The sequence below is a fragment of the Neovison vison genome, chromosome 9, assembly GCF_020171115.1.
Source record: "Neovison vison isolate M4711 chromosome 9, ASM_NN_V1, whole genome shotgun sequence".
NCBI classification, from domain to species: domain Eukaryota; kingdom Metazoa; phylum Chordata; class Mammalia; order Carnivora; family Mustelidae; genus Neogale; species Neogale vison.
Window position 1 is genome coordinate 98785684 of NC_058099.1, and position 20543 is coordinate 98806226.

The window sequence follows — 20543 nt, forward strand, 5'->3', positions numbered from 1 at the left end:
ACATTTATTTTGTGGGAGACTCTCTGTATCTCCTGGGTCTGGATTTCTTTCATCCCCCAGATTCAGGAAGTTCTTAGCCATTGTTTCTTCAAATAAATTTTATGCTCCCTTTTCTCTTTTCTCTTTTCTCTTCTGGGATCCCTATAATGCAATACTCTTGATGGTGTTCCTGAGTTTTCTAAGTCTGTTTTCACTTTTCATTACTATTTTTTCTCCTTTCTATTGAGCTTGCTTTCCATTCCTGTCCTCCAGGTCATTGATTTATTCTTCTTCTTGTTCTAGTCTACTATTTATTCTCTCTGGTGTATTTTTAATTTTAGTTATTAAGTTCTTCATCTCTAATTAGTTCTTTTTTATGTTTTCTATATCTTTGTCAAGGGTCTCACTGAAGTCCTCCACTCCTTTCTCAAGTTCAGTATCTTTATGACCATTACTTTAAATTATTTCTGAGGGGTATTATCACTGCTTTGTTAGCTCTTTTGCTGTGATTTTGTTCTGTTCTTTCATGTGGGATATATTCCTCTGATTCTTCATTTTGTCTAATTCTGTGTCTGTTTTTGTGTGTTGGGAAAGTCAGCTATGTTTTCTGCTCTTGAAAGTCATGGCCTTATCTCTTTTTTAAAGATTTTATATGTTTGACACAGAGAGAGAGAGAGAGAGAGAGCGCACACACACAAGCAGGGGGAACAACAGAGGGAGAGGGAGAAGCAAGCTGTCCACTGAGCAGGGGGCCTAATGCAGGGCTTGATCCCAGGACACTGGGATCATGACCTGAGCTGGTCAGACACCGACTGAGGCACTGAGGTACCCCAGCAATTGATTTTTGTATATTAATCTTGTATCTGCAGCCTTGATTTACTCACTTGTTAGTGCCAGAAATTTATTGATTCTTTGGTATTTTCTAAATAATTAGGTCATTTGCAAAGTTATTATTGCTTCTTCCTACCCAGTGTGTGTACCTTTTATTTCTTCTTATATTAACTAGTACTTCCAGTGTGAAATTTGTAGGAGAGGTGAGAGGGGGACATCCTTGCTTTGTTCCTGTTCTTCAGGGACAGCATCTGCTTTCTCAGCACTAAGCAGTGTATATGAGTGGTGGCTTTTCCACTCTTTTTTAAAGCCTACCCACAGTTACCTGCTGAGGCCATCAGCACAGCCTGTTCTTAACCTGAGCCTGAAAAAATTAATGTCACTTCTTTACTGGTCTCTAACATCCAAACAGTGTTCATATTTCCTGGATTGCTCAAAACTGCTAAAACACATTGCCTTTGGTTGCTGGGTCTCGAAAGTCCTTTCTATAAGAGCTCTCTCTCTTTTTATGCTGTTAACTTGTTAAAAGCTTCACATTTTGAAAAGATTACACACATGTCAATTCACCCGTCCAGTACTTCACCATTTTTAAAAAAAGATTTTATTTATTTGAGAGAGAGAGAAAGCACGAGAAGGGGGAAGACAGAGGGAGAAGCAGACTCCCTACTCAACCCCAAGACTCCAGGATCATGACCTGAGCCAAAGGCAGTCGCTTAACCAACTGAGCCACCCAGGTGCCCACTTCACTATTTCTTAATAATGACTTGTTTTCCCCATATGCTGAATATCATGATCACAGCTAACAGTGTTCACAGTACTTCTCTAATGCCCAGTTCATTTTAAATTGTCCTTTGTAATCCCCAAAATGCTTTCGGTTCATTTGTGTGAAGCGTATAATCACATCTGAAGAATGATTATCTAGTCTTTTCATTAAGGAAAGTCTCCCCTCTTAATAATTTCTTTGTGACATTGGCTTGTTGAAGTCCTGGGCCATTTGCTGACTGCCCCTTCTTAAATCTCAAGTCGCATTTAAAATCTTGGGAACTCAATCTTGGACATAAAAATGGGGGGGGCAGCCAGAATGATGGCACCCACCCTGCCTAACCTACCCCCCCGGTCTACATTCTGTGGAGACCTGTAGCACTCCTTCTGTTTGGATTTCCTGGGACTTGTCCTTTGGCTTCAGGGCAGATGTGGATGGTGAGTTTCTGTTTTCCCTATGATAAGTGATTTTGGCTGTCGTGTGAGTGCTCTCCTATGGGTACTCTGAGGCCCTTTCCTTCTTAACAGAATCCCCACAGTGAGAAAAGTCTTATCTACCTGCAGGGGGCTGAAGGCTTCAATTCTCAACTGGGGATTGGGACAGCCTATTGCTGATCTGGCTCTAGGATCTCCCCCCCATCCCCCTTTTTTGGATACTGGTTAAGAATGAGCAGCTCTGATAACCCCTGCAACCTGCCTTCCTTATCTTTACTCACCCCTGCTGAACTGGGAGGCTAATGGAAGGGTACTTCTCCCAAGCGCCCCTTCACCTCTGTTCTCTTTCCTCAGCTCTGCTTTGGAACTTGACTCTTCTCTAGGAAGAGCACTAAGCTGACCAGGAATATGGCCCCAGGGCTTCTGACAACCAGGGATGAGGTGAGTCCTGAAATTTTTTCCTAGCTCTTGCAGGATGGACTCATTGTCTTTGCTTGTTCTGGAGCTGCCCTGGTGGTGTTAGGTCGTATCTAGCCTGATTTTGGAGGTGTGGTACATCTTATCCAGAGCCTTTTCTCAGACTCCTCTGTTCCATTCATGACTTAGGCATTCACCAAGTAGTGAGCTGTAATCAACACAGTTAAAATACAAATACAGGATATTCATGCTTATGTGCCCAGTGATTCCCAAAGCCTAAACAAGTGAAGGAAGGCTTTCAGGACAAAGCTCTTTGCAGAGCTGCCTGAGCTGCCCCTGATGGACTTGGCAAATTGAAGAACTTCCAGTGGGAGTGTGACAAGAAGTCTAGTGCATCTCAGAAACCAGGTGACTGGCAGGCTGTCCCTGACCATTTGGAAAAACGGAGTAGCCAGTGGCCTTTGGTCACATCAGTTTTCTCTGTGTAGTGGTGAGGGTGTCTGCTTGTTACTTGGGGATACATTTAGTTTGGCTAGTCCTACACTTGATTGATATATATCTCTCTCTATATATATATAAATTATATATATATATATATATAATTTTATTTTTTTTTTTAAAGATTTTATTTTACTTGAGAGGGAATGTGAGCAAGAGAAAGCATAGAAGAAAGGGAGAAGCAGACTCCCTGCTGAGCATAGAGCCCAACACAGGGCTTGCAGGCAGATGTTTAACCAAATGAGCCACCCAGGAGACCCTGTACTTTATATTTAAATGAGTTTTCCACACTTAAAAATTGGAAGATTGTATCTGAAGGTCTGGATTGCCAGCTTCCCTGAGAATAGGTCATTCATCACTCTCCAGAATCCACACTCTTAGCAAATGATAAGTAGTTGAACCCAAACAGTGTCACTACAGTGTAGTCATACTCCCTTCCACCCCCTGGCTCCAAGGCCGAGGAGTCTAATTCACTCACTCATTACTGTTCTGGACTCTGAATTCTTTGCCTTCACCTGCTCTGAGCCTGGATGGACAGTTCAGCCAGAATCTGGAAAGCTAGGCTGAGGGTTGTGGGCTTGAACTTAGAGTAAGCTGGATTTTGAAGGATTTTGAGATGGATTTCGCCATGTTGAAATCAAGGATTGGGAAATAAAGAGTATAGTTGATCCTTGAACTATAGTATAGTTGGTTCTTGAACTATAGTTGAATAGTATAGTTGATCCTGGATTTGAACTGTGTAGGTTCATTTATATGTGGATTTTTTTTAGTAAATACAGTGCAGTATTATAAATGTATTTTTTCTTTCTCATAAGTTTCTTAATAACTTTTTTCTCTAGCTTACTTTATTTTATGAATATAATATATCATACACATAACACAAAATGTATGTTCACTGTTTATGTTATTAGTGAGGCTTTCAGTTAATTGTAGGCTATTAGTTCAGTTTTGCGGGGAGTCAGAAGTTATACACAGAATTTTGAATGTATGGTGGTTTGGCGCCCCTCACCCCTGTGCTGATCAAAGATCAACTGTAACTGAATAAATACTATGTCTTAAAGGTTTTCTCTAAGATTAGGCAGTATGTGAAATTGGCATAATTGGATAAAATTAACATTTATCAACCACCTAAATAGACAGCAGATGAGATTCTTTTGTCTTGGTTTTATCAATTACACAAAGTACTGTCAGTTGTATTCAGTTTTTCATTGCCTTTTGTATCAGGTGTAGAATTTTTTGCAAAAGATCTGAATTTAATCTTAAATACTCGGCTCATACAGTGAATAGTTGCCTGTTACTGTACAAGTTAAAAATAAATGATTGGTTATCAGAACCATTGAGAGCTGCTTGCCCCTCCGTTGTCAAATATTTTATACCTTTGAGGGAAAAAGTTTATGTAGCACATGCAATTCAGAATATTACTTAAGGTAAGTGAGAAAACTTCTGATGTTTCACTTTATCGTTTATGATGTTAATAGAGAAGCATTCTTGGCCAAAATGGAATGTGGCACTTGCTCACTTTTTCCATCCCTACTCTGCCACTTCCTGTGGGATCCTTTGCACACCCTAAATCTCATCCTGTCTGTGACCAGTATCACTCAATATACATTTTTTTCTTTTATTTTTTTCCTTATGAGAAATTGATGTGAGGGCTTAAGTGTCTGAAATGCTGAGTTTTTTAAGATGAAATTTCCATACCTGGAAGAGTGTCAGGCATGCAAACCTACTTGTTTCAGAAAGGGACCACAGTCCAAACTTTTTTTTTTTTTTTTTTTAAGAGGAGGGGCAGAGGGCAAGAGAGAATCTTAAGTGATTCCATGCCCAGCATGAAGCCCGATGTGGAGCTCAATGCCACAACCCTGACATGACCTGAGCTGAAATCAAGAGTTGGATGCTTAACCAGCTGAGCCACCCAGGCACCCACAACAATCTTAACTTTTTTTCGGGGGGAAAAAATAAAGCATAAAGGGATTTGTTTTTCTGTTTGAGGCATAGAAATGAATTCTTTAAATTGCATTTCCATGTACTTTGGTATGTATCTGATCTGAATTACATAAAATCTTTTGACCTGTATTCTAAATGTGGCTGTATTCTAAATGAATATATTGTTGGCCATATATACACATGGTATTTGGCCATGTCTAAGGAGTTTGGCCTGATAGAAGAAATTGGAATATGCTTTAGGGTTGTGACATAGATCAGGGCTGGACCTACAGGTTGTTAACTAGTAAGAAATTAGCACTCTTTCATTGAATCTTAAGAAATTGTTTTGAATGTCTGCTGTGTGAGGGAGCCTTTAGTCAACAAACAGTGATATCCACAGCACAGCCTCCATTCTTATAAAACTCCTAACTTGGGTGCCTGGGTGGCTCAGTGGGTTAAGCCGCTGCCTTGGGCTCAGGTCATGATCTCAGGGTCCTGGGTTCGAGTCCCACATCGGGCTCTCTGCTCAGCAGGGGGCCTGCTTCCCTTCCCCTCTCTCTACCTGCCTCTCTGCTACTGTGATCTCTCTCTGTCAAATAAATAAATAAAATCTTTAAAAAAAAAAAACAACTCCTAACTTATTTAGGTGTTTGTCACTGGAGTAAAACATTTAGAAGTTCCTTTATTGAGGTATAATTCACATCCAATAAAATTCACTATTTCAAAATCTAAAGTTTGTAGATTTTAGTATATTCACAAAAGTTGTGCAACCCTCACCACTAATTCCATAATGTTTTCGTAACCCCCAAAGAAAGTGAACACCCATTAGGAGTCAATCCCTTTTCTTCCCTTTCCTAACCACTGGCAAGTGCTCATCTATTTTCTTTCTCTATAAATTTGTTTTTTCTGGGTACTTCATATAAATGAAACCATATAATACGTGGTTTTTGTATTTGTTTTCTTTCACTTAGCATAATATTTTCAAGGTCCATTCATGTTGTAGCCCATATCAATAATATTTCATTTCTCTTCATGGTTGAATAACAGTCTATTGTTTTTTCATTCATCATTCATCAGTTGATGTATATTTCATTTATTCTTGTCATTGGAAATTAGGATCTTTGGTCTATGCACATATTTGAGATTTTAATCATAAAATTGATCTAGTGACTACCCCAGTGTCAGATCTTTAAAGGTGAAGAAACCCAAGAATCCATCAAACTCCTAGAGGAGAACATAGGCAGTAACCTCTTCAACATCAGCCACAGCAATTTCTTTCAAAACAAGTCTCTAAAGGCAAGGGAAACAAAAGCAAAAATGAACTTTTGGGACTTCATCAAGATAAAAAGCTTCTGCACAGCAAAGGAAATAGTCAACAAAACTAAGAGGCAACCCACGGAATGAGAGAATATATTTGCAAATGACGTTTCAGATAAAGGGTTGATAACCAAGATCTATAAAGAACTTCTTAAACTCAACAACCAAAAAAAATAAAGAATCCAGTCAAGAAATGGGCAGAAGACATACAAATGGCTAACAGACATGAAAAAATGTTCAGCATCACTACCCATCTGGGAAATACAGATCAAAACCACATTGAGATACCACCTTACACCACTTCAGATGGCTAAAATCAACAAAACAGGAAATAACAAATGTTGGTGAGGATGTAGTGAAAGGGGAACCCTCTTACATTATTAGTGGGAATGCCAGCTGGTACAGCTACTCTGGAAAACAGTATGGAGTTTCCTCAAGAAGTTAACAATAGAGCTACCCTGTGACCCAGCAATTGCACTACTAGATATTTATCCCAAAGATACAGAGGTAGTAGAGAAGAAGGGGCATATGTACCCCAATGTTCATAGCAATAGTCCACAATAGCCAAACTGTGGAAGGAGCTGAGATGTCCTTCAACAGATGAATGGGAAAAGATGTGGTTCATATATATAATGGAATATTACTCAGCCACCAGAAAGGATGAATACCTACTGTTTGCATTGACGTGGTTGGGGCTGGAGGGAATTATGCTTAAGTGAAATAAGTCAACCAGAGAAAGACAATTATAATATGGTGTCACTTCTGTGTGGAACATAAGGAGTAGCATGGAGAACCACAGGGGAAGGGAGGGAAAACTGGGAAGAAATCAGAGAGGGAGACAAGTCATGAGCTACTCTTGACTCTGGGAAACAAACTGAGGGTTGTGGAAAGGGAGGTGGGGGGGGATGGGGTATCTGGGTGATGGGTATTAAGGAGGCAGGTTAAGTTATGATAAGCACTGGGTGTTATACACAGCTAATGAATTGTTGGACACTACATCAAAAACTAATTATCGGGGTGCCTGGGTGGCTCAGTGGGTTAAGCCTCTGCCTTTGGCTCAGGTCATGATCTCAGGATCCTGGGATCAAGCCCGCATCGGGCTTTCTGCTCAGCAGGGAGCCTGCTTCCCCTCTCACTCTCTGCCTACTTGTGATCTCTCTCTGTCAAAAAAAACCCCCAAAACTAATTACTGTATATTGGCTAACTGAACATAATAAGAAGAAGAAGAAGAAAGAAACATTCACATTCAAATATATGACTCTTTACAGGTTAAAAACATTCACAGGTTTTCACTATCCCATCCCACTGTTTCTCAGTGATTGCAAAATTTAACTTTTTCCAATGTTTGAAAAACTTTTTTTTTCTTAAGATTTATTTATGTGGAGGGGGGAGAGAGCATGCAAGTAGGGCAAGGGACAGTGGGAGAGGGAGACTCTTAAGCAGACTCTCCACTGAGTGCAGAACCTGATGTGAGGCTCGATCCCACAATCCTCAGATCATGATCTGAGCTGAAATCAAGAGTGGGATGCCCAACTGACTGAGCCACCCTGGTGCCCCTTGGTAACCTATGGTGGGAAATTTTGTTCATGAAATCAATTGTAGTCTGACAGTTCTTCTCACCAGAAAATATGCCAAATGAGAAGATAAAAGTAATTTAAATTGTATGAGCTACAACTGTGTAGTAGAATGTGTTCTTTTGTCTGCTTTCAAAACGATCCGCAGGATACTACAACACCTCTGCTTTCTCTTCTACCACTAGCTGCCTTTCTCTCCTGTCAGGTGCTTCTCCTTACCTACATCATGGACTTTTTTCTTCTCTTCCTCTGTTCATGGCATCTCCTACATGCACCTCCCTACATGCTTCATTTAGATTCTTAGCCCCCTACTCTTTTCTTGACTGTTCTGAATTTTAGCCATCTTTCAAATTTTAATTTTTTTGAGATATAATTCACAGACCATAATTCAGCCTATGGAGGAAATGATTAGATAAGAACTTTAAAGTCTCTTTTAACTATGCTCAATGTGGAAAAGGAAATTGTAGCAAATAAGATAAAATCAACTTTAAGACAAAGGGAAAGAAAACCATTTCTGAATGATAAGAGTCACTTTAGCAGGAAGACATACCAGTATGTATGCATGTGTCGAATAACAAAGCTTTAAAATACTTGACAGAATTAAAGGGAAAAAGGCAACTGTACTATTACAGGGCATTTAATCCCCAGTGAGCAGTTGATAAAACAAGTAGGTAAAAAAGTCAGTAGAGACATATATGATCTAAAGAAAACTAGCAACTACATCATCTTGATCAATAGTTACAGAACACTACACTGTGCAACTGCAGAATACACATTTTTTTCAAATAGGTTTGGTATGCTCAGCAAGATAGACCTAGTGAATTTGAAGGGATTTATAGAATACAACTTATATTCTGTAACTCCAATTGAATTAGAAACCAATAATAAGATACCTAAGTAAATCTCAAGTATTTAGAAACTAACCAACACATTTCTTCACTGCTCCTTACATCAAAGAAGAGATTGCACTGTGACATCAAAAGGGAAAGGAAATACGTGGCTCTGCGCCTGCCGCAAAGCAACTGATGAGCTGCTGAAATCTGCCAGAATTACGTTTTGTCAAACTTGGGAACCTAGTCAAAAGTGGAAAATTTGGTGAAGAAAGAGGCTCCTACTTTGTGGCAGAAGAGTGCGGCAGCATTTTGTTTTATTTTATTTTATTTATTTATTTTTTAAAAGGTTTTATTTATTTATTTGACAGAGAGAGATCACAGTAGGCAGAAAGGCAGAGAGAGAGAGAGAGGAGGAAGCAGGCTCCCCGCTGAGCAGAGAGCCCGATGCGGGACTCGATCCTGGGACCCCGAGATCATGACCCGAGCCCAAGGCAGCGGCTTAACCCACTGAGCCACCCAGGCGCCCCGAGTGCGGCAGCATTTTAAACTGCCTGCCTGTTAACTATATCAAATATACACAAAGAGCTAAAGGAAGCCATAAACATGGAACTAAAAGGAATTGGGCCAACAGTGTTTGAAGAGACAGAATATCAATGAAGAAATTATAAAAAGGAGCCATACAGAACTTCTGGAGCTGCAAAGTACAACTGAAGTGAAAAACTTGTTTTGGGAGTTTAACAGCATATTAGGCAGGCAAAATAGAGTCAGTGAATTTGAAAATACCTAAACTGAGATTATCCGCTCTGAGGAGCAGGAAAAAAAAAGAACATTGAAAAATGCACAGAACTTAAGAGACCTGTGAGACACCAACAGATGTACTTACATATACATAGTGGGAACTGCAGAGGGAAAGGAGAGGGATAGAAAACTTTAAGAAATATCCAGACACTCCCCAAACTTGCTTTAAAACACAGCCATAAAGCTATATATCCAAGAAGCTTAGTAAACTCCAAGTAGGATAAACTCAGATCCACACCCAGACATGTAGTCAAAATATCAAAATCCATACACCAAGATAGGATTTTGAAAGCAGCAAGAAGATATCTGTTACCTACTAGGAAGGGTTTTTCAGTAAGATTAAGAGCTGATTTCTCATTAGAAATCATGGAGACCACCAGTCAGTAGGATAACCTATTGAAGGTCTTGGAAGAAAGACTGTCAACTAAGATTTCTATATCCAGCAAATTATCCTTCAAGAATGAAGGAGAGGGGTGCCTGGGTGGCTCAGTGGTTTAAAGCCTCTGCCTTCAACTCAGGTCATGCTCTCAGGGTCCTGGGATCAAGCCCCACATCAGGCTCTCTGCTTAGCAGGGAGCCTACTCCCCCCTACCCCCAATGCTGCCTGCCTCTCTGCCTACTTGTGATCTCTGTCAAATAAATAAATCTTAAAAAAAAAAAAAAAAAGAATGCAGGAGAAATAAGAGGTTTCCAGATTTCAAAACAAAACAAAAAACCAGAGAGAGCTCATTAACAGTAGGCCTGCTCTACAAAAAATGCTTCAGGCAAAATGGAAGGACACAAGACAGTAACTAAACCATTAGAAAGAAAATTTAACACTGGAGCACTCAACAGGGAGTCTGCTTGAGGCTCACTCTCTCCCTTTTCCCATCCCTCCACTTACATGCATGCTCTAATATAAATCTTAAAACAAAACAAAAACCTTAATGAGGTTTTGCACCAGATTGGGTTTTGCCAGAAATAACAAGTGTCATGCACTGTTGGTGGTAATGAAAGGCACCATTGTGGAAGACGTCTGGAGACACCTCAAAAACATGAAAAGAGAACCACCAAATGATCTATTACTATGATAGTAGATCTATCCTGGAAGAAAGGAATTGTCAACCCCAAGTTCTATAACAAATAAAATATCTTTCAGAAATGAAGGGAAAATCAGGACATTTTTCAGATGGAGGAAAACAGAATTTGTCTCTAGGAGCATGGACAGATGCAATTTTAGAAACAAAAAGGAAACAATAAAAGAGGGAAACTTGGAGCATCTGTGTACAGTAAACAGTTAACATAACAGGCTTCAGACTGTTATTCTTAAGAGATCCTGCTTGCAAGATTATCCTTTGGCTGGCATTGGGATCTTGCATTTCTGGGAGTTAGCACCATTCTCAGAATTGGTAAGAATGGTTGACTACAGTTGCATAGTTTGCAAAAACTATGCAAACTGTTGAGTTTATGCTGAAAGAGCCTGTGACCAGTCCCTACTAAAAAAGTTGGGCAGTGAGCCTCTAATGAGCTTCCTTATTAGACAGTGTTTAACACATGTTGTCACAGGTCCTTGGTGGTGGAGTTAAGTGGGTCATGTATTACTCCACTGGGAGAGTATTCTCGGATGCTTGTTCCTGGTTTCCTTTAGACGTTGTCCTTTGTACCATTTCTCTCTGGTGATTTTGCTTTGTATCCCTTTGTTTGTAGCCATGTGTACAACCATATGATGAGTCTTGCAAGTCCTAGTGAACATCAAACTTGGGGGTGGTCTTGGGGACCCCTCACACCATCAGGAAGAAAGAAAACACAGGAAAAATATAGGTAAATATAGGAGGCACTCCCCTTGCACATGAATTTTCTAAACTAATTTTGATGGTTGATGCAAAAATTATTACACAGTCTGATGTCATTCTAAAGATAGAGAGGAAATATTTAAGATTACCAGAAGGGCAAGAGGATGTAATGGAAGGTAAAAGTTTCTGTACTTCCTTAAACTGGAAAATGAAGATACCAGTAGACTGATTAGTTATATGTATATAATGTAGCTCCTAGAATAGCTACTAAAAATGTTATATAAAAAATACACAGCACTGGAGAAATCAAAATAGAATTCTTTAAAAAAAAAAAAAAAGTCCAAGTAACCCAAAAGAAGTCAGTAAAAAGAAAAGCAAAAAGAATAAAATGATCTAAATACACCAGCCAAGGGACGCCTGGGTGGCTCAGTTGGTTGGACGACTGCCTTCGGCTCAGGGCGTGATCCTGGAGTCCCGGGATCAAGTCCCACATTGGGCTCCCAGCTCCATGGGGAGTCTGCTTCTCTCTCTGACCTTCTCCTCGCTCATGCTTTCTCTCACTGTCTCTCTCTCTCAAATAAATAAATAAAATCTTTTAAATAAATAAATAAATAAATACACCAGCCAAAAGAGGGACTGGCATAGTAGAGTAAGAAATAGCAGCAATGACAACAACAAACCCTATATTTTGTCTAAATGAAACTTCAAACATTATAACATAAGCAAGTTAAAAGGATAAAAAAAAATCATGCAAACATTAACCAAAGGAAAGCTGGAGTGCCTGTATATTAAATCAAGTAAGGTAGACTTCAGAGCAAGGAAAGTTACCAGATACAGGGTGATAAATGGTCAATTCTAGGAAGACCATGATCCTTAATATGTCTGCATCACATAACAGTTCACCATATTTGAAGAGAAAACTGAAAGAAGAAATAGACAAATCAACGATTGGGAGACTTTAACACCCTTCTCTCAATGATGGAAATAGTGGACCCCAAATCAGTGAAGAGTTTTTGTCAATACCATCAACCAAGAGAATGTGATCTTTACAGAACACGTCACCCAACAATAGTAGAATACATATTCTTTTCAGATGCCCACAAAAACATACTAAGGTAGACATATCCTGAGCCATAAAACAACACATAAAACACAAGTATTTGTTTATCTTAACAAAAGTAGAGAACTGATAACAGACAAGGTGTGTTTTCTGACAACAGAATCAAACTTGAAATCAGTAAGAGAAAGATGACAGAAAAGCCTCTAAGCACTTACAGAATAAACTACACACTTCTAAGTTATCCATGCATCAAAAATGAAATTTCAGGGCGCCTGGGTGGCTCAGTCGGTTCAAGCCACTGCCTTCGGCTCAGGTCATGATCTCAGGGTCCTGGGATCGAGTCCCGCATCGGGCTCTCTGCTCAGCAGGAAGCCTGCTTCCCCCCGCCCCTCTCTGCCTGCCTCTCTGCCTACTTGTGATCTCTCTCTGTCAAATAAATAAATAAAATCTTTAAAAAAAAAAAAGAAATTTCAAGAGAAATAAAAATATACATGGAAGAGAATGGAAAAGAAAATACAATTTTAAAGTATCTGGAATACAGCACTGAATATGTATGTTAGAAAAGAGTAAGAGTCTCAAGTCAATAAGCTTCTACCTCAGGAACCTAGAAAAATAATAGCAAAGTACACTCAGAGGAAAACAAATAGAAGGAAATAATAACGTTAAAGGCAGAAATCAGCTGCTCTTCTGAAAACAGTAACATTGAAACAACCTCTAGCAAGACTAAGAAGAAAAAAAAAAGAAGTAGACACAAATCACCATATCAAGAGTGAAACAAAGGGGCGCCTGGGTGGCTGTCAGTTAAGCATCTGCCTTTGGCTCAGGTCATGATCTCCGAGTCCCAGGATCTAGTCCCACATTGGGCTCCTGGCTCAACAGGGAGTCTCCCCTAGCCCTCCAAATCTCATGCGCACAGGCGCGTTCTCTCTCTTCCTCTCTCTAATAAAATCTTTTAAAAAAAAGAAAAGAAACAAAGTTTATCTCTACATACTCTGAAGCCACTCTGAAGCCACCAAAAGAATATCGACCTATATACTTCACAACTTAGCTGAAATGAACTGCTCCCATGAAAAACAAACTACCAAAACCCACCCAATATGGAGTAATTTGAACAGCTTTGTAACTATTAAGGAAGTCTAATTTGCAATGTAAAAATTCCTACAGAAGAACTCTACGGCCCAGATGTTTTTACTGTGGAATTCTGCCAGATCTTTAAAGAACATTTAACACAAGTGCTATATGACTTCTTCCAGAAAATCGAAGAGGAAACACTTAACAATTCACTCTACGGAGCACATATTACATTGATACCAAAATAATTACATGCTATTACCAATTACACTTTACTTTAGGAATGTAAGACTAGTTTCATATTTGAAACTTAGTGTAATCCACCATATTAATAAACTAAAAAGAAAAACCACATGATTGTATCAGTTGATGCAGTAAAGGCATTTATTTGACAGAATTCAACAATAACAATAGTGGGGGAAAAATTCTTGTAACAAAAGGAATGCAGGGGAACTCCTCTACTTGAGTAGGGACATCTACCAAAAAACCTATATCTAACTTTTTTCTTTCCTCAGTGAGGCTTTTCTTGGCCATGTACCTAAACTTTTTTTTTTTTTAAATTTGCTGAGGTATACATAATATAAAATTTACTGTTTTAACCAATTTTAAATGTACAGTTCAGTGGTATTAAGTATATTCACACTGTTGTAAAGCCATTCCCATTCTCCAGGTCCAGTACTGCTTCATCTTCCCAAACTGAAATTCAGTTCATTAGAAACGGACTCATTCCTCATTCCTCCCAGCTCTTGGTAGCCTCTTTTTTACTTTGTTGCTAAGGTTTGCCCATTCTGTGTACCTGCTGTAAGTGAAATCAAACACTTTTTGTCCTGTGACTGGCATATATCATTTAGCATAATGTTTTCAAGGCTAATCCTTGATGTTGAATGTATCAGAATTTCCTTGCTTCTTAGGAAGAGAAATAAAAATATACATGGAAGAGAATGGAGAAGAAAATACAATTTTAAAGTATCTGGAATACAGCACTGAATATGTATGTTAGAAAAGAGTTAAGAGTCTCAATGGCTGAATATATGCCATTGTATGCATATACCACATTTTGTTTATCTGTTGATGGACATTTGAGCTATTGTGAATAATGCCATTAGAGACTTTGGTATATAAATATAGAGCGGTAGATAGCTAAGAGTGGAATTGCTGGATCATAGGGTCCATTGTACATTTACTGTATGAGGAACTGCTGGACTTTTCCACAGAAACCACACCATTTTACATTTCCTACAAGAAATGCACAAAGGTTCCATTGTCTCCCCACACTCTGCCAGAACTTATTCTTTCCCTTTTCTTTGGTAATAGCTATCCCAGTGAGTATGGCATGGTATCTCATTGTGGAATAGTATTCTTTTTTTTTTTAAAGATTTTATTTATTTATTTGACAGAGAGAAATCACAAGTAGATGGAGAGGCAGGCAGAGAGAGAGAGGGAAGCAGGCTTCCTGCTGAGCAGAGAGCCCGATGCGGGCCTCGATCCCAGGACCCTGAGATCATGACCTGAGCCGAAGGCAGCGGCTTAACCCACTGAGCCACCCAGGCGCCCGTGGAATAGTATTCTTAATGCTGTGAGACGTAACACTTTCCTCCTTATGTCAAGAATAAGGCAAAGATGTCTGCTTTCACCACTCTTTATTATGCTATTAGTACTGTAATAAAGCAAGAAGAGGAAAGAAAATGCATACAGATTTATATAAGGGAAGAAATAAATCTGGCCCTATATGCAGATGCCATGCTTGTCTATGTAGAAAATCTGAAGGAATGTAGGAGGAAAAAAAAAATCATAGAACTAAGTGAGTTCAGTCATGCTGCAGGATTTAAGGTAAACAGAAAACTGTACTTCTATATCCTAGCAATGAACATAAGTGTCACTGAAATTAAAAATATAATAGCATTAGAAGTTTTTAGATATCAATTTAACAAAAAATACATGAATTGGTATGCTGAAAACCACAAAATGCTGATGAAAGAAATTAAAGAACATCTCAGTAAATGGAGAGACATACCATATTCATGGATTTGAAGAGCAATGTAGTAAAGATGTTAGGTCTCCTCAAATTAATATAAAGGCTCATGCAAATCTTGTCAAAATTCCAACAAGGTTTTTGTTTTGTAGATACAGATCAAGATTCTAACATTTATATGGAAAGGATATGTCTTAGAATAGCTAAAATAACCTTTAAAATGAAGAATAAGGTGGGAGGAATGAGGCTAGCTGATTTCAAGACTTAAACTATAGCCAATCAAAGCTGTGTTTTTGACAGCATCATAGACATAAGATCAAGAGAAGAAAGGAGAGGACCCCTAACTAGACCTATGAGCAATGTGAGAAGGTTAATAGTCTTGAACACATGGCACTAAGAGTTTGGGTTAAAAGCCGGATCTGTGAAACTCACCAGAGTGCCCCACATCAGCATTCTTTCTGATTTGGCCCTGGTTAGTGGCTTAGGTTGACTAGTGCATGTGGCTGGCTTCTGGGTGAGCAGGAATGTGTTTGTGTTACAGGCATTAATGGCCTTCAGGGATGTGGCTGTGGCCTTCACCCAGAAGGAGTGGAAGTTACTGAGTCCTGCTCAGAGGACCCTGTACCGGGATGTAATGCTGGAGAACTACAGTCACTTGGTATCACTGGGTAAGGACAGCTTGTCTCAGGCCTCGGACTGCCTGTGGGCATCTTAAGATTTTAGGTAACAGCTGCCGTGCTTTTGGCTCAGAAAGGAAAATAGTATTTTCCCTGTACCCCCAGAGAATGTCTGGGGGTATATGGTCTGACACTGAATTGCCAGGCCTCTTCCAAGGCTGGGCCCCTCCTCCACAGTGATTTTTCCTTCAGATCTGGGAATACCATTATTCACTTAACCACAGTGTACTGCCTTTAGATCCAGGATCCCCCCCTCCCTTCACTCATCCTTTCTCAGTGCTCAGAGAGCCTTTGCACACCTCCCCGCGCTTCCCTGGCTTCTTTTGGGTTATTGCATTTGCTTGTTGACTGAGTTCTGTCATAGCCTCTTAAGCCTCTAACCTAGGGTCACCTTGGTTTCTTTCCCTGTGAGTAGGAATTGCCTTTTCCAAACCCAGACTCATCACACAGCTGGAACAAGGGGAGGAGCCCTGGAGAGAGGAGAGCGAATGTCTTTTGGACCTTTGTCCAGGTGAGTGGGAAGCTGTGGGCAGACGAGGAGACTGGGCAGTGAGGCACTCAGCAGATAAGGAAGGAGGGCACCTGGATTTCTGGGGAGGGCTCTTCTTCGGGCCCCGCTCCATGCTGTCCTGCTCACCCAGAGAGGGCTTCCCTGGCATCCGCTTTTCCCCCAGGCAGTCTCATTCCCTCATGTGGCATCTCTTTTCCAGCACCTTTTCTAGTTTGCTGATCTCCGCGTTCTTGGCTTTTGTTGGTTGACTCTTCATAGCCTTTGGCCTCTGACACTGAGTCTTCTGCCCCTGGGAGACACTGTTGTTTCTGTTCTTAACCTGGTAACTTCTTAGTGCATCAGTTCTACTCCATAAACCCCCATAACCTTGTTTCTTTTATGATGGATTATTTAAGATTACAACAGGGTGTATAGAATTGTATGATGAGTGCCTGTGTGCCTTCCCTGTGGTCTAAGAGACAGACGTTAAAGACCAGAAAACAGTCCCTGCACCTTCCCTGGTTTGTCTTGCTCTCCACCCGCCCTGAGAATCCATTTTCCACATGAGCATTCTCATGTGCCTTGATCCTTTTTATCCCATCTGATGGGTCCTTCAACCACATAGTGTTTGCATGTTCATAAATGTCTCTACACATAGTATTGCAATGTACACATCCTTCTGGAACATGCCTTTTTACTGTCTTTATGTGAGAATCATGTTAAAATGTGATTTAGTTTATACTTTTAAAAACTGTTACATTGATTCCATTATAATGAATATTGCTATTTTAATGCTGTTGAATTATCAGTTCCCTTCTTTTGAACATGTATTTCCAATATTTGGCTATTAAATAATGCTATATATTCTTGTTATTTCCGTGGAAACAAGGGAAAGAGTTTCTCCAGGATGTATTATCTAGGAGCATAGTAGCTGGTTCTTAGGCATGGGTAGCCTAGAGGTTCTTGTTACACATCCTCACCAATACTAGGTATTGTCAGACCTCATTTTCCAGTCATCTCTTCCTTTTGCAGTGAAACCTTAGAGGGGCTTTGCTTTTTCAGGGAGCAGGAGTATCTTTTCCTATGTTGTTGGAGCAGGAGTACCTTTTCCTATGTTTGGTGATTTGTCTGCTCAGAGAGTTTTCCTGCTTATCATTTGGGCTGTTTCTGTTATGATTATATAAATTCCATATAAATCAGGGAACATTCAGGTCTCTAATGCAGTGGGAATTAATTTTATGTGAATGTCTGGAGCTAAGAATAATTTTTTTAACTGATTTAGCTTTTTTATTCTTTTTTTAAATTTTTAAAAAATATTTTATTTGTTTATTTGACAGCTAGAGAGAGAACACAAGCAAGCAGAGTGGCAGGGAGAGGGGCAGAGAGAGAAGCAGGCTTTCTGCTGAGAGTCTGATGCGGGGCTCGATCCCAGGACCCTGGAATCATGACCCAAGCCGAAGGCAGCTGCTTAACCAACTGAGCCACCGGGGCGCCCCGCTTTTTTATTCTTTTAATAGTCCTGGCATTTTATTTTGTTTCTAAATACAACCATATATCTGGACTTGTACTTCATAGCGAACTCAGTGCTTTTTTAAGGAGAACTATTATATAAGCTATAATTATGGCATAACAAAAATATGGTATAAGGTGTTACAGTATAATAGTTAAGAGATGATTATGAGGTATATTGTCAAAATATATTAGACACACATATTTATTTAAGACTGTATTTGAGAGAAAAAGCAAGTGAGCATGAGCAGGGGTGAAGGGCAGAGAGAGAAGCAGACTCCCCGACACAGGGCTTGATCCCAGGACCCCGGGATCATGACCTAAGCCAAAGGTAGTTGCTTAACTGACTGAGCCACCTGGGGGCCCCTAGACTACACATATTTAAAGCACAAAATTTATTGTTTTGACATATGTATGTAACTATGAAAACATTGCCACAATCCAAATGCCAAGCATACCTGTCACCCCAAAGTTTCCTTGTGCCTTATTATAATCCCTATCTCCTATCCCTCCCTGTCTTACCCTTCTTTTCTCCTCCTCCCCATACCCAGGTAACCACTGATCTGCTTTCTATCATTTTAGATGTGTTTACATTTTCTATAATTAATATAAATTGAGTAATACAGAATATATACCAGATTCTTTCACTCAACAGTTATTTTGAAGTTCATCCATAATGTTGTGTGAATTATAGTTCACTTCTTACTGCTGAATAGTGTTCCATTATACAATATCACTATTTATTCATTTATTTATAACATCTTAATTATTTTCCAGTTTTTCTCACAATTTATTTAACCATTCACCTATTGAAAAACATTTGAGTAGTCTCCAGTTTTGATGAATACAAGTAAAATAAGTGTGAACATTCATTTCAAGTCTTTCATTTCTTTCAGATAAATAACCTGGGACTGGAAAGCCTGGGTCGTAGGATACAGTATCTATTTAGTTTTTTACAGAACTCAAAAACTGTTTTCCAGAGGGGCTATACCATTCACATTCCCCCCAGCAGGGTATGAGGGGTCCAGATGCTCCACATCTTTGTCAACTTCGTATTGTTATTTTAATTTTGGGCTTTCACAGAGCTATGTAGTGGCATTTGTGTTTTACTTGACGTTTACCTAGTGACTGATGATGTTGAGAATCTTCTCGTGCTTATTTGCCATCTGTATATATATCTCTTGTGAAATGTCTTCTCAAATCTTTTGCCCATTTAAAAACTTGGTTTCTATTGGCACCCCAATAATCAGATATTTAACCAAGCCTTAACTGAGCCACCCAGGAGTCCCTGGACTCTTCTCTAGCGCCCCCCCCCCCCCGCCCAGCCTTTCGTGTCTCTCTTGATGCCAATACCAAATAATCTTGATTAATGTAGTCTGATAAGTTTGGAGCTCAGACAGTATAATTCTCCAACATTTTTTCCCTTTCCATTTTGTCTTAATTATTCTAGATTCTTTGCATTACCATATGGATTTCAGAATCAGCAGTTTTCACCAAAAATCCTGCTGCGATTTTGATTTGTATTGAGTTAAATCTACCTCATTTTACAAATAATTTTGTTTACATGTGATTAATATTTCATCACCCTATATGAGAATACAGTATATGTCCCCATTTTTAGTGGGACTTAATTTTTGTGAGCCTTGTTTTATGATTTTTAGTACACAGGTCCTATATATCTCTTGTCAGATTTGTTCCTCTATATTTCATATTTTTGATACTATTAATTAATCTATGTTAAAACTCAGCTTTTAGGGGCACCTGGGTGACTCAGTGGGTCAAGCCTCTGCCTTCGGCTCAGGTATTGATCCCAGGGTCCTGGGATTGAGCCCCACATTGGGCTCTCTGCTCAGCAGGGAGCCTGCTCCCCCACTCTCTCTGCCTGCTTGTGATCTCTGTCTCTCAAATAAATAAATAAAACCTTAAGGAAAAAAAACTTTTTAATTGTTGAAAGTACAGAGAAATACAATTCACTTATAGATAATGATCTTATATCTAGTAAATTTGCAAAACTTACTTTTTAGCCCTCGTAGCTTTTTTTGGTAAATCCTATAGCATCTTCTACATAGATGATCATATTATTTGTGAATAAGTTTTACTTCTTTACATTCTTTACACGTAAAGAAGTAAAATGTGCCTCATTGCACAGGCGAGACCATCCAGTGCAATGATGAATTTAAATAGTGAGCCTGGACACCCTTTCCTTGTTCCTGATCTTTTGGGGAATGCTTTCTCCTAAGTGTAAGTTTCACAGCTGCCCTTTATGAGCACAGAAAATTTCTATTCCTGGTTTGCTGAGAGTTTTTATTGGGAATGGATGTTGGATTTTGTGCATTGGGCATTGTTTGAGGTGATGGTATATGTGTTTTTTCAGTCTTTCAATTTTTAAAGTTTTTAATTTTAGTTAACGTACAGTATTATGTTAGTTTCAGGTGTACAATGTAGTGATTCAGCAATTCCCTACAACACCCTGTATTCATCTCAGTAAGTGCAGACATTTTTTTTTTAAAGATTTTATTTATTCATTTGTCAGACAGAGATCACAAGTAGGCAGAGAGGCAGGCAGAGAGAGGAGGAAGCAGGCCCCCTGCTGAGCAGAGAGCCCGATGCGGGACTCGATCCCAG

The 20543-nt window shown here is 39.4% G+C and overlaps 1 protein-coding gene across 4 annotated transcripts in view; it reads left to right on the forward strand.

Annotated features, from left to right (window-relative positions):
- Positions 1-20543, forward strand: part of ZNF169 (zinc finger protein 169) — a 90959-nt gene that overhangs the window by 52536 nt on the left and 17880 nt on the right. For 3 of the 4 annotated variants that reach the window (XM_044266068.1, XM_044266067.1, XM_044266069.1), the window contains exons 2-4: positions 2362-2448; positions 15784-15910; positions 16335-16430. In XM_044266068.1, coding sequence (XP_044122003.1) covers positions 2416-2448; positions 15784-15910; positions 16335-16430 — 256 coding nt within the window. In that variant the 5' untranslated portion in view covers positions 2362-2415. Of the gene's footprint in view, positions 1-2361; positions 2449-11053; positions 11168-15783; positions 15911-16334; positions 16431-20543 lie in introns of those variants that run through there. The other variant, XM_044266070.1, reaches the window with a different exon arrangement.